This window comes from Notothenia rossii (genome assembly GCF_949606895.1).
Source record: "Notothenia rossii genome assembly, chromosome: 3".
Classification (NCBI taxonomy): domain Eukaryota; kingdom Metazoa; phylum Chordata; class Actinopteri; order Perciformes; family Nototheniidae; genus Notothenia; species Notothenia rossii.
The window spans coordinates 23,967,965-23,982,819 of NC_136901.1; the positions used below are offsets into that span (position 1 = coordinate 23,967,965).

Below are 14,855 nucleotides of genomic sequence, written 5' to 3' on the forward strand. Positions count from 1 at the left end.
TGGCAGCAATAACCTCAACCAAACGTTTCCTATAGTTGCATATCAGACCTGCACAACGGTCAGGAGGAATTTTGGACCATTCCTCTTTACAAAACTGTTTCAGTTCAGCAATATTCTTGGGATGTCAGGTGTGAATCGCTCTCTTGAGGTCATGCCACAGCATCTCAATTGGGTTGAGGTCAGGACTCTGACTGGGCCACTCCAGAAGGCGTATTTTCTTCTGTTGAAGCCATTCTGTTGTTGATTTACTTCTGTGCCTTGGGTCGTTGTCCTGTTGCATCACCCATCTTCTGTTGAGCTTCAATTTGTGGAAAGATGGCCTTAAGTTCTCCAGCAAAATGTCTTGATAAACTTGAGAATTCATTTTCCCGTCGATGATGGCAATCTGTCCAGGCCCTGAGGCAGCAAAGCAGCCCCAAACCATGATGCTCCCTCCACCATACTTCACAGTTGGGATGAGGTTTTGATGTTGGTGTGCTGTGCCTTTTTTTCTCCACACATAGCGTTGTGTATTCCTTCCAAACAACTCAGCTTTGGTTTCATCTGTCTACAGAATATTTTGCCAGTAGTGCATCCAGGTGCTCTTTTGCAAACTTCAAACGTGCAGGAATTTTTTTTTTGGACAGCCGTGGCTTCCTCCATTTTATGACCAATTTATGCAAAGATCCAGGTAATTCCAAAGGGTTCACATACTTTTTCTTGCAGCTGTATGCCATGAGAAAAGAGACAGCAAAGAGAGAAAACTATGAACTGGGTCGAAGGTTGAATACCTAACCAAATTATTCCCTAACACTTGTAACACGTTTGCATCTCAACCAACACACGCCTTTCCTTTCCCTGCAATCAAGGTCGCGGAGTGAGGCTGCTAACAATGCACCAGGTAATTTCTCTCCTGTCCTCATGACTATATGTAATTAGCTGCAGTGCTATTCAATTCCCCTCATTTCAGACTTTCTCAGATCAATATCACAAAGGCTGCCCTGCAAAATGACCGTGCTGCGAGAAAGGGTTTTTCTATAGCTGAATGGGAGGAATCAATCACCGGGCCAAAAGAGACTTGCAATGCAGTAGGAGCAATGGCGGCACACACACTTTGAGGCGCTATCCAACAGGCTTTAGAGGAAAATGTGGCAGAGGAGAGATGAGGGTGATATTTCAAAGAGGATATTGTGTTGAAGTGTCAGGTTTACGACATGGCTTCTTTTTGTCTCCCCTGTATCAACCGCTATTGAGGTAAAGACACAAATCTGGACATCTTGACTTCATTGCATGTGGAGAAATACACTGATAGAAAACAAATCCTTTGTTAGCCCTGAATTATCTTCTCTGTGTTGAGGCTGTATGCTTTCTTTGTATCTATATCTTCATTTGAATGTACATGTGTTTTTTTCACATCCATTTATCAATGATTGACCTGATATTGCTTTAAAAAGGCAGCTCCAAGAAATGAATGAATCACAGTTGCACACTCACACAGTTAACCCTTAATGCATCTAACCAAGATCGATAATCCAAGTTGTGAACACATCACTATCAGCTCATTGTTGACCGACACATGAGAGCATTTAGAGTTTTCATAGCACTGGATGAGATATAAGCATATTGAAAGTCTGGGTCGATGTCCTCCCATTCAGCCGCAGAGAGCCAGGCGATCAGAGGCCCACACTATCTTCATCTCTGATAGTAATTAGATGTGACACCAACTGCAAGGCTAATTCAGGGCTGGTTATTAATGTCTATAAGACACAGTCAGAGGACAATGGATCGTGGTCTTGTGGAGGATGGTGTAAGCGTGTAGTGGCAGTTACAGAATAGATTTCAACATCTGGAATGAGTGTGTTTTGGGAGGGGCTGCGGCTAGAGATGTTACAATTGCTGCTAAACTCTCCTGTTAGTAAGGGTGGGGTTATGAACTGACAGAGAGGCAAAAGTACACACATCCTGTACTCAAGTAGAAGTACAGATACTCATGTTTAAAAATACTCTGGTAAAAGTAGAAGTACTGTCTAAACTTCTTTACTCAAGTAAAAGTAAAGAAGCAGAGGCTTTGAAATGTACTTAACTAAAAAGTACCCATAACTAGCAGCTGTTTTAAAGAGTACCTGACCTCCCTTTATATTGATAGAACAATAATGTCATTGTTAACTAATGAATGTTTCCATGCTGAACAACGGCAACATGACAACGTTTTCATTGGTCCCTCTTCTTTAGAGAAGACCAGGAAATGATGGATACACGGATCGTGTTCAAATCAATAGGCACGCAATGACTCTAAATAATAATGATCACGCCACCAAACACACATTCGAACTAAAGGAACCAGTCTGTTTGGAAAATGTAAAAAGTAGAAAGTACAGGTATTTGTGTTCAAAATGTAAGAAGTCAAACTAAAAAGTCGTCAGAAGAATAAGTAGTTGAGTAAAGTACTGATACCAGAAAAATGTACTTAAGTAACAAAGTATTTGTACTCCACTACTTCCCAGCTCTGTGAAATTATAGTTGCATTAATAAGTAACAATGTGCTGTGGGCTATTTTGGTCAAATTCTAATAGGCTATTTTATGTAAATAAGAAAAAATGGCCTCCCTAATCATCTGGCACCTGCCTCAGAGTTGGATGCCTAATGTTTTATTCAACTGAACTATTTTGAATTGTGCTTCCAATGCAGGGAAAGATTCAGCCTACACAGCATTACATTACCACTGTTTAGCGTGCCTCTAATCTAAGCCTTTTCAGGAACAGAGAAAAATAGCTTCGATTTTTCTTTTGTGTGTGTTCTTTAGGTTTAAAAAAAGTTTTAATAACTTAAGTTTTCCCAACCCAGGTTTTAATTCTTCCACTTAAATTATTCAAGTTAAAACATAAAAAAAAGCCAGTTTCCACCTGGGATTACAAGAATTAACTGACATTCAAGGAAGTAGATTAGGATGTATTTTCAGATCAAAGCAGCCGCTAAAAGCTGAAAATATCCTCTGTGCAAATGAAAGTGGAGGATCATCAAAGTGAATAAAAACCTTAGATAGACAAAAGTGTTGAATTTCATAGAGACAAAACCCTTTTCTGAATGAGAACACATATTAGAGTGATGCCTGCTTCTTTTAATACTGGGGAATCGACCACAAGGAGTAGCATGACATCAGTCTGAAAAATGCATTCACAGAATGACAACAAACATCATTCGTCAGAATAGAACCGGCAGCTATTTAGCTATTTATACAGAAAAATAAATACCAGCAATGTGAGGATTCTCATTCAAAAACCAAGCAGTGCTTAACAGTAGGCTCTTAAAGTCTGAACTCATTTTTCCACAGGCACAAAGCAAAAGAAACATTTCTTCTGTTGGAATTTCAACACTTCATGTTTCCTAAATAAATGATGACTTGGCATGCTACATTAAAAATAAAGAAGATCCTCAGTAATAGAGATGTCTGGTCAGAGAATAGAGCCATGAAAGGAGAAGCATGCAGGATAAAAACAGCAAAATACAACTTGCATCAAAGCAGATTCTCAGGGAAATAATATAATATTTATACGCTGCTGTCAGATGACGAGATTCATTACTCCAATGTTGGTATTATTCTTCTGATTCTTTTGTTTTCACTGACAGTCTAAGAAGCGGGAACAAAAACTGATTTAACGTTAGCCAGGCTTTTACTCTCCGCTGTCAGCATACAGTCTCTGGGAAAATGAGATCTTTATCTGACAGCAGCGTTTTACTGTGTGTGCTACATTCACAGCACAGCAAGAGGATGGATCATCTATCAATGCACTGGTACAAGACAGGACTGTATACTGAGAACAACACCACAGCAATAACTACAGGACAGTTACTGATATTCCGGTAAACATGACAAAAATATAACATTGATCAAAGTCCTTTCTAATCATAACTGTCCACGCAGTCATTTCAGCGCTCGGAAAAATGGTTTGCTTTTGTCATCATGCTTCAGACGGGCACCACGAATCAACAATATTATATCTGACATCAAAATGGGTCCTATTATTATTGGTCCATTGAAATGTGTTTCAAAATAACATGATGTACAATAAAAAGCTTCTCAGGCAAAGAAGACAGAAGCTGTCTGGTTTACATTCTTGGCGAGAACAGCACCTCTTATATGTTTTTTTTTTTACAGAAAATAAAAATGTAGACAGCCATTTCGATTGTGCAATGAAATTATAAACTCCACTGACTTTAGCATTCCACGAAGAAAATACAATTTTGTGGATATTTTTTAATATATATAGTAAGTTTAACAGTAACACTTTTGGCCAATACAGAATCATAATGCAGAGATTGTACATTTATTTTCATACAAAGACATTCCATTCACATTGGTCTTCACATTCATGTAAGTTGGGTGGGGGTGCTGTTGCAGGATGTGTCCACTGTGTGGCAGCATGGAGGGATCCTGGCTTGTGTTCAGTGCATTTCTCTTCAGTTTGAGGGCTGTAAAACTGACATACTGTAGCACATTCTGTGTCAGGGCCCCACAGACGCTGATTTAGCTTCCAGCACACCAGCCGTAGGAGGGATTCTAAAATAGAGAGCTGCAGACTGGCCTGTTGGACAAAATCAAACTTCAGTCCATGGCTCCTGCATGGATTGGGAGACAATGACTAATACATCCAGGAATGAAAGCATGACAAAAACACCGGCACTGTGTCGCACAGAGCCCTGAGTCACTGTGTAATCTTAATTCAAACGTGCCTTAAAGTGGTGATTACAATCTGTGCAAGTGCCTGTGTCAAAATACAGTTTCTATACCTTTTTGTTATATTATAAACAAATATTTATGCATGATCAAATTGCAACAAACTAATTGCTAATGTAGCGTCCGGGGTCTATGTTGATCTGGTATGCCTGTTTTGTGCCATGTGCCAACATATTTGTATTAATAATGACGACGTAAAGATAGTTCTTCATTATGAAGACAAATGACGACAAGAAAGAAGAACATTTTCCCAGGTTAACTCCCAATTCCATTGCCTTTTTTTATGGTTAAATACTGATTCATTTCTCATCTGTAGGCCTTTACAAATTATTCAAATACAGCAATGTGAGAATTTTTCTTTTATTAAACTTCTCACAACTCATATTCATATGCATTTCATTTCATTTCATTTCATTTCAAACCTCTATTTAACCAGATTGGCAAACTTTGCTGAAAGGTTATAAGAAGGCTTTGCCGTGTCTTAATGGGTCCCATGCAAAACATGTCAGAGGATGACATTCAGGTATTTCCTGCTCAGCTTCCCTTTATTGATGGATTCATTAAAATAAATTAAGAATTGGTGAACAATTCCAGGACTACATTTATTTTCTTTCTTGCCAGGAATAACCACCTTCTGTTAAACCTATATCCAAACTATAAAATGCATGTTTTATTATGCATTGATTTATTTTATGCATGTAGGATGCATGTTGGGTAATATGTTATTTTTTACATTTTATTTGATCATATTGTTTCAAGTTTGTTTTATTCTCCCACTTATTGTACCTTAATTAAGGCATTTTCTCCCTGTATGTGCTCAGTCTGTCTATTTTTCTATTTTGTGCTGCATTATTATTCTTATATGATTATTATTCACAGTCATGCTCGGCAATCAAAAAGCAGATGTTCATAAAATGTGATTGATGATCACATTTTTCTCCATGCAAAATATTTTTCACACTAAGCACATCAATAACAATCATAGTTTGAATGCAGTCAGTGTAAGAATAGCATTGAAAGTGAGCAGCGCTCTCTCACCTGGTTATAGGTGGACATCAAACACTCCTTCCTCCAAGGTCTCTAAATCCTCTTCAGCAATTACTGAAACAGCGTAAGCAAGAATAGATTAGTCAATGAAATTAAAATGCAAATCACTGCCTACAGCTGATGAGAGTGTGTGGCTGCTGTGTGTTTACTCTGCCAGTTCCCTTGGCCGGCTCATTGGTCGAGGAGGTTCACACTGATATTAAACAAAGCCAGACAGGGCAGCACTTGTACTTATTGCTGATGAAAACACCGCCCGGGTCAATGAGCCAATCACATTTCCATTGCAAATTACACCTTTGAGTGAGAAAATCTTCCAAATGTCAGAGCTCTATACGTTCAGAGCAAAGCACCCTTTGAAAAGTGGAGGTGTTGCAGCGGTGACATGCAGTGCTGACAATGTGATAAAACAATCCTCTGAGATATACTTTTCTGAAAGGGTTAGGGAGCCTGCATTACACTGTACATTAGATTGTTTTCAACTTTATAATGACAGTGGTGGAAAGTAACTACAGTAAGTACATTTACTCAAGTACCATATTTTAAGGTATTTTACTTGAACATTTAAATGTTTTGATACATTGCACTACACTTAGGAGGTAAATCAATCATTTAAAATACAATCAGAACTTAAATAAGACTTTAGTAACACCTGGATTAACATTTACAAGCTACCCTGCAGAATACAAAGTCCTCAAAATATAACTATAATCAAAACATATCATATATATTATTCTGAAATGGGCCAATCTGCATACTGAGTACTTTTGGTACTTTAAGTATATTATGATGCTAATACTTTTGTACTTTTACTTGAGTAACATTTTGAATGTAGGACTTTTACTGAAACAGAGTATTCCTACACTCTAGTACTTCTACGTTTACTTAAGTACAATAACTGATTCTTTCATCTCTGTATAAAGAGCATCATAGTAAATGTTGTGTGTTTTTTCAAATCAAGAAAACGAATGAAACTATTCCATGCTGCATGTAGGCCTAGGGCTGATTTATTTTACGATTCAGTGTGAAGAGCCAATGTTTACCAAACCAAACCAAATCCATATAAAGAGTACATAAAACATATGTTGTCCTAACAGCAGCTCACCTGAGTGCTGCAGGCTGGGTGGAGTGTTGGCAGGTGGGGGGAAGCTGTAGGATCTGGCCTGGAGGGCGGGAGGCGTCTCGTGGCTGATGCTCTTCGTCCTTTTCCTGCACTCCACGGCCAGGCGGCTCCGACAGGCCTTGTGGCAGTTTACCCCACAGGCTGCAGGAGGAGGGGGGGCAAGGAGAGGGGACAAGGAGAGGGGACAAGGAGAGGTGGAGAGGAAGGGAGAGACATGGGGTGAGGTGCAAAAAGAAACATTGGGGTAACCGGAACAGCCAGTGGAGACGGGAATGATCTTCTACACGACATGCAGACACACAAACACTGGCACGCACATGCACTGAGGCCAACTGTGCCTGAACACAACTCTGTCAACCCGGGGGAGTCTGAGAGGAGAGGAGCGTGTGCAAGGCATCCCATACACATGTAAGTAGCCACACACACATCACTGTAGTTTAGTTTGGACACAGCGACCAAAATCACCTTTTCCCACTTTTAGAGACATTCTACAAAGCTGTTTTTAAGCTCTTTAAAATCACACTGTACATGTATATTCAATCTAATATTTAATATTCCATTCCTCACATACTTAGATATATAATATCCCGCTTTATATTTTGTTACTGTACATTTGTATTTCAACATGTACTGTATGTTATTTTATTTCTATTGAGATGTTTCAATAAAGTACCTCTTGTCTTATCTTATCCCTCGACTCTTAGATTTAGTTAAAAAGACAACATCCATGTTTCCTTTGATGAGGAGGTTGATTATTTCTCTTTGCATCTTCATTAACCGTCTACCTTGAACTGTTGAGATAGAGGCAATTTAAAAACCTCTCTTTTAAATTGTTCACTGCACTATTTTCTCTTGTTTTGTTGCTCTGACTTTGCTGTGTTATTCTTACTTTGGCAGCCGCCTACTCAGGCCAGAGAACAACCAGGGCTGGGAGGATAATACTTAAAATGTCCACAAAACAGGGGGTGTTTTAGGCTTACAGGAATAGTTGTACATGTTGGGAGGAACACTTGTTTTTTGAGAGTTACACAAGAAAATGTATACCACTGTCAAGAAAATGTAGCTAAACCCAGCAACTGAATAGCATAACTTAGCATGAAGATTCAAACTGAGGGGAAGAGCAGGTACTCATTTAACAAATATAAAAAGTGGTTTTGATCGTCTCTTAGTGACACAGTGAATATTCCTAATCTTGAGCTATTCATTTCAATAGAGAGGATCAAAAATAGGAGTGTAATATCCAATATAAACTTGGATTCAAAGACAGTGAGAGCCTCTCATATCTCATTCTTAATAAAGTCTACAGCCCCAAAACACACATCCAACAATACACACAGCTCAGAGGTCTCAACACACTTCACTCCTGCACTGCGTATAGGGTGATTAATTTCAATGATGTCTCTGCCACTCTCTCTACCTCCCTCAGTACAGGCTAACAATGCTAATGGGGATGAATGGCTAGGGGGGGCTCTGTCATTGACTTCCTATGGTCTCATTAATGCGCTGGTACAAGCCAGAACACTCCCAGTCCGACTCTGAGACATGCACTCCTCCAGAGAGGAGAGGGGATGGCAGGGTGTAGCGTGTGGGGGTGTGAGTGTGTAAAGTGCTGCTGCTTGTTCTCTTCTCACCTCCATGCTATGTTTCACTCCTTGTGTCACAACAGCAGCAGTCTTTTAATTACTGCGTTCAAAGCACCAAAAATCTAAATTTGAACTACAAGAAAAAAATAAGCAACCCTTTTAAGTCGAACATGTCCTGGTAATTAAGAAATGAGGTGGGGAAAGAACAAGAATCTATTGTTTGTCTTTCTAAACACAAGACACAGAGTGCTAGTAACAGACCACAAGACCTCAAAGAGCATTAATTAACCTTGTTGCTATGCAACTCATATGTTTGATGGTAACTTGCAAGCTTTTTAATAACCTTTAGCCAACCTTAAGGGCACCGGACTGAAAGGGGAATCTGTTAATGCCTAGAATAAGAGAGAGTAATTCAAATGCCTGTTTGAAGAGAAGAATAGGGTGACTGCAGGTCCAGTTTCATGGGCTACTTTTTCATTGAAAGCAAGAAGGGAGCAGGGACACACAGTAACACAGAGCCCAAACAAATCCTTCCTGCAAATGATCCTCCCTCTCGAGCTTCTTCCATTCATAAAGCTGAGCTGTAATCAATCACTTCTCAAATGATTCCAGCAGATGGAAACCTGCATTATTTGCATTTTACATTTGGCACCGTTTCCAACGTTTTTTTGCACGGCATCTGGGTGGAAACATATGCAGTGTTAGTTATTTATTGCGCTGAACGTCTGCAGATGATCACTACTTAATCTTTTACCGTCAGCACACACACCACCGGTGGCACATCAGGGAAAAGAAGCAGGCTGTTAGAGTGAGGATAATGAGAAGAAGGTGTCGGAGGTGGCCAGTGTGTGTACATTTGTGAAATTAACCAGCTTCTTCAAACACCTATTGGGAGCCAGGAAAGGGGACATAATATGGCATTGTGTGTATTGTGGTCCCAGCTGATGGGAGCTTATCTGTTTTTCAGTCAACCAAGCTTTCTATGTGGACATATATTTAAAGGCTGTGATTTATTTGCCATGGTTTCTGTGTCGTTGACATTTACCCAGCTCTTCAACCCTGTGGATCCATATCTACAGAGGGTGTGTGATGGTTTGGAATCGATGGATTCAAAAAGAATAACTAATTATTTGAAGGCTTCACTGGTGAGGGTGCAGCAGAGTCAAATCTAAATGTGTTGCTCTCTTACCTTTACACTTGTAGCCTTGCTTGTAGAAGCCCCATATCTGCAGAAAGACAGGAATACAAGGGTAGTGTGGTGGAGTGTTAATTAGGATGTGATTTAATTCCCATTTGGGCAAGAGGAATGCTAAAATCCTGAGAGATATGAGCCAGGAATAGCTCGATGAACTTCACTAAAGGGAGAAAATCTACAAGACCTACAATGTACAATGTGGCATACTTGGGCTGATGTGATTTGAACTTTTAGATAGCTAAAGTCTTTACAACAAACATTCATTTTCTCTCAGCCGCCTTCGAATGCTTCACCAAGGCTCTAAGCTGTGGTACAAAGTGAAATGAATTATGGGAAACCAATAACTGCCTGGAAGCAAATTTATATAAAAACGTGGAAGTGGTCGACCTAAAGAGGAAGTATGCACAATTGGCGGTTAATGGGCTAAAACTTGTTAAAAACGCCCATACAGTTCACATCTTGATGCACCTCATTGATGCTGAAGCGAAAGGATGGAGGAAAATGGAGGGGAAAGAAAAGGGCGAGAGCTAGAGAGGAGGTTGGCGGGACAGAGGGGGTGGAAAGGGGGGGGGCGAGATCAAGCGGGACACGGGGAGTCCACAGACAGTGGGGGGAACAATGACATGAAAGAGCCGAGCTGGAGATCACACACTGCACTGGCACATCTGAAGAAGCACAAAATATCCTGACCTCTTCACACACACAAGCCTACATGCATGCAAACACATAGAGGCACCTACAGACACACACACACACACACACACACACACACACACACACACACACACACACACACACACACACACACACACACACACACACACACACACACTAACACACACACACACACACACACACACACACACACACACACACACACACACACACACACACACACACACACACACACACACACACACACACACACACACACACACACACACACACACACACACACACACACACACACACACATCAGGAGAGCGTGAACAGCCAGAGGCGCTACAACAAAGAGAAGTCGGTTACGAACAAAGACACAACTCTCATCACAGCTCTGCCTACACTGACTGACCTTTACTGCCTGTGAGTCACACAATGCACTACAAACAAGAGCTGCAAACACACTCACACACTATCTCTCTTTGACGGTTTACGCTAAGGTTCGAGGTAATGGAGGCAAGATTTGGCACTTCAAATTGAAATGTTTGAATTTTCACATTGATGCTCATGTGGCGTTCATTGTCAGCAGTTACACATTTACTATGAAAGATGTCCTTTTAGATTGTTATGTTTTATTTTTGGGATCATTTGCTAATTTCTTAATCTATAATGACAAGCTATTAATCAGCGTCATGTGATGTTGTTGCAGCTACAAAAAGGCCTTCCATCCATTCCTACCAAATGTCATTCAGTCCCTGCAGGCAGATAAACAGACTTCACCCAACATGTTTGCATCCAGCTACCACCTTTTTTAAATAGATTTACAATGTGTGAAAGAGTGGACATTTTAATCATTGTGGAAACACAAAATATCAACATCGAAATAACATTATCTAAAGTGGCTAGACAGCACATCTTGCTCTGCTCTCCTCAGGTCTTTTTTCTTTGGCATAATCAAGTTTTTCCCACAAGAAGTATGTCAATCTTGTTCTATACAACACACTTTGGAATTATGTTGGTTCTAAAGGCCTGTTGGTGAGATGTATGTATGTGTCTATTAAATAAGAAGTCACATTTTGGTGCTCCATGTTCTGATCTCAATGGCTGGAAAAAGGTTTCTGCTAGAATCTTTCTACAGGGAAAGTTTTACACTTGATTTTAGGGCTTAACATTCCAGTACCGCTTGCATTTTGAAGTGGTTTGAACATTGCCGGAAGAAAGTCCTATTTAGATTTACAGCTTCTAGAAAAATATGTGTGCCATGCTCTCCAACTCTGTTCAAGGAAGGTTTAGCGCTATGAACCTAAATGCACCAAATAAGAAAAAGGAAGCTAATATATCTGTAGGTGTGAAAAAGGACAATAAATAGGCCTGAATTTGTTGTTTAATTATAGATTGCCTTGACAGCAATTTTCCCCAGTGAGATCATTTTAACAAATTCTATTCAAGGCCAGACAACAAAAAAAAGAAGATTCCAGCCCTTTAATTATGTTTCTATGTAAATGTTTAAAGATACTTGCATAGCTCTATGCCATCTCTCATATAAAAGTGCTCAGAGCCTCCAGCTAAAGACCTGCCGTACTCTCGTGAGCGGTACAAAAAAATCACACTCTGTGATCTTTGTCTTATCGTTTTGTGCGTTCAGTAAAACGCATCTGTTTGCCATTAATTAGAATTCAGATTAAAGGGGCTGCAGGCAGAAGAGCGTGATGATCCATGCGAGATGTGGGTGAAACCTGCCATGTTTACAGAGGGACCGGCTTGGCTTGAACGGTGTTTTTGAGACAAGTGTTGAAAAATGGGCTGCGAAAAAATGTTGTTTTTGTACAGGAGTCAAGAGGAAGGCCCAAAGCAGGCTGAACAGGAAGTGGCTAGTGCCACACAATCTTATTCAAAGGGAGAGGCACACATTTTCAGAGTCCTTATCTTTCTCTGCTCGCTATTCACCGTTTCCCTTCATGATGGGTTGAAAATGCTGCCCTGGAGAATGTGTGCATCTTTATGTATGCCGCCGCGCTCCTTTGAGTGTTTTTGAACGTCTACACATACGGCATACTTCTCTTTTGAGCATTTCCTCTTGAGCTTCTCTCCACATGTAGCACACACAAATGAATGCGTTGTCATCTGGGTGTCAGCAGTTCAACATTAGGGCCGTGTTCCTGTTCTCATTACAGCTGAGTGCTGACATTGTCTGTGTCTTAATAACACAGAGCTCCTCAGGGGACTTTAGACAGATGTTAAGGGGCCAGAGGACACACACACACACACACACACACTCACACACACACACACTCACACACACACACACACACACACACACACACACACACACACACACACACACACACACACACACAAACACACACACACACACACACACACACACACACACACACACACATATATATACAGAGATGTAACACTGCCACAGAGGAGAGTTATCATCTCGCCCAATTACCTTCCTCCCATATTTCCCAGAATGCAACTTCAGCAGTGTGTGGCTACAGCACAAACTAATTGGTATTGCCCTGACCTGACAGGAGGACCCTCTGAGAGATGACATGTAATGAAGTGCAGATAGTCCATATGACCCAACTGACCTTTGACCTTTTTTTTAAACAAACATTGCAATTGATTGGGTCAGGCAAGAAATCCATGCATTTGAAAACCAATAATTAAGCGGAAAAAATATCAATATTTGTTAGAGACCCCCATGAGCCCGATACATCTAATTTTTTTATTTCATTGCAGATATACTAAGTTGTCCATTTTAAGGATGGATTGTTGTCACAAGTGAGGTAGACTATCTTGAAAAATGATTACACAAGAGTAGTGGGTGTTTACTCACAAAGCCGGCGCAGTGCTCGCAGAACGTGGGCTTGACGTAGGTGCTCTCAGTGAAAGTGTGGATGAAACCCATCTTGCAGTTGAGCAGAGAACTGGCTTTCATAAAGTAGTCGATCATCTCCTCTCTGCTGATCTTCCCGTCTCTGTGAGAGAACAACAAAGATGAGTAGGGTGGGGTCAGTCTGAAAACTGCAAGGATTTAACAGTAGTGATTAAACAAGAAAAATCCTTACTGGTTCTTGTCCAGTTCTCCAAACTTGCTGAGGTATGGGAAGTTGTTCCTTATGGCTTCAAATTCATCCCGAGAGATGTGGCCGTCACCGTCTGAGTCGAAGTTCTTGAAGACTGACTGTGAATGTGACGGTTGGTTGGTTCAGTGTGAATTCAGAATGTTTTGCTGCTAAATATAGCCAAGTTTAGATTCTCATGGGATAGAATATTATTTGTTTTATTTTCTGTGCTGGATCAAAACATTGAAATTGTATTGAGAAAGTTGGACATTAAGGACATTAAGATTTCTTAAGTTATTCTGAGATTCAAACTTTTAAGATTCTTCTGAGTCAGATAGCAGGTCACTGTGGTAATGACTAAAGCTGCTTAATTGTGTTTTTACTCTAAATTGGTTCCATTATTTACAAATGAAAATCATGCTATATTGAAGACGACTTGAAACCAAGGGTTCAAGACCATCAACTCATTAGGAAAATGTTTACAAATGTAGTAAATGAAGTAGGAAGTAGGAACATTTTCCCATAGGTTTCAATACAATCCGACTTGTTTTTGCAACTACTGAACCGGCTCATGTCTACTTCTTTTATAGAGTTATGTTCCTTACAAACACAGAACTCTTAATACTTTCAATTCCAAGTAAAAATAAACCATAAACCATCAACCACAGTAGAGTCACAGGGATGTATGACATGGTGAAAGATTACTAACCATTTGGACCAATAACCAAGAGCACTTTGCATTTATCATGTCAAGATGAGGGAAAGGATAACCACAGATAATCCTCCCTCAGCCTTCCTCTGTCCCTCAGGTCACAATCAGAGCTGAGAGAGAGGAACATTTAGGGGCGAAACAAAACTCACCTCCACCATCTTCTCTATGTGTTTCTTGATGATGGTGGGGTCGGTGCTGGGCTTCACCGACACGGACCACTCATCGATCATGGTAGGCTTGGGGTCAGGCGCGGTGGTGGGGCTGGAGTTCTGCTACAAAAAAAATGAGAAAACAACGACTGTGAGGTCAGCGTCAGCCCGGGGGAAACACAAGCTGCAATCTCACAAAGTAAAGAGAAGACGGTCGCTCTTCATAGCATGAGTCAAAGGTTACTGAAGTGGAAATGTGATGACGGAAGGAAAATAAAATCCATTTTAAAATGCAATGTGATCATCCATCATGGGAAGACAGGTAGAACAGACAAAGGGTACATCAGTGTGCTGCTCACTGCTGGCTTGCGAGGTTCTCTCTGTAGAGACATCTGGTAGATCTCCTCCTCCGTGTGGTACTGGTCCAGAGACACCTGCACAGAACAGAAAAGTGGGACTTTTATGTCTCCATATTTGACATCAGGGAATCTGAAGATCTTTATTGGCCTTATATTATCGTGTACAATGAAATCTTGCAGGCTTCTCTCGATGCAAATTAGTATAACAATAAAAAGCAGCCATGAAAACAGTAATAAAG

At 40.4% G+C, this 14,855-nt stretch overlaps 1 protein-coding gene across 2 annotated transcripts in view; it reads right to left on the reverse strand.

Moving 5' to 3' along the window:
• Positions 1-3,076: 3,076 nt before the first annotated feature.
• Positions 3,077-14,855, reverse strand: part of LOC307031864 (RAS guanyl-releasing protein 2-like) — a 31,785-nt gene continuing 20,006 nt past the window's right edge. Inside the window, exons 10-17 of one of the 2 annotated variants that reach the window (XM_079669362.1) lie at positions 14,617-14,691; positions 14,258-14,377; positions 13,400-13,515; positions 13,168-13,309; positions 9,654-9,690; positions 6,864-7,022; positions 5,753-5,815; positions 3,077-4,562 (exon numbers count right to left, since the gene is read on the reverse strand). In XM_079669362.1, coding sequence (XP_079525488.1) covers positions 5,757-5,815; positions 6,864-7,022; positions 9,654-9,690; positions 13,168-13,309; positions 13,400-13,515; positions 14,258-14,377; positions 14,617-14,691 — 708 coding nt within the window. In that variant the 3' untranslated portion in view covers positions 3,077-4,562; positions 5,753-5,756. Of the gene's footprint in view, positions 4,563-5,752; positions 5,816-6,863; positions 7,023-9,653; positions 9,691-13,167; positions 13,310-13,399; positions 13,516-14,257; positions 14,381-14,616; positions 14,692-14,855 lie in introns of both variants that reach the window. The other variant, XM_079669361.1, reaches the window with a different exon arrangement.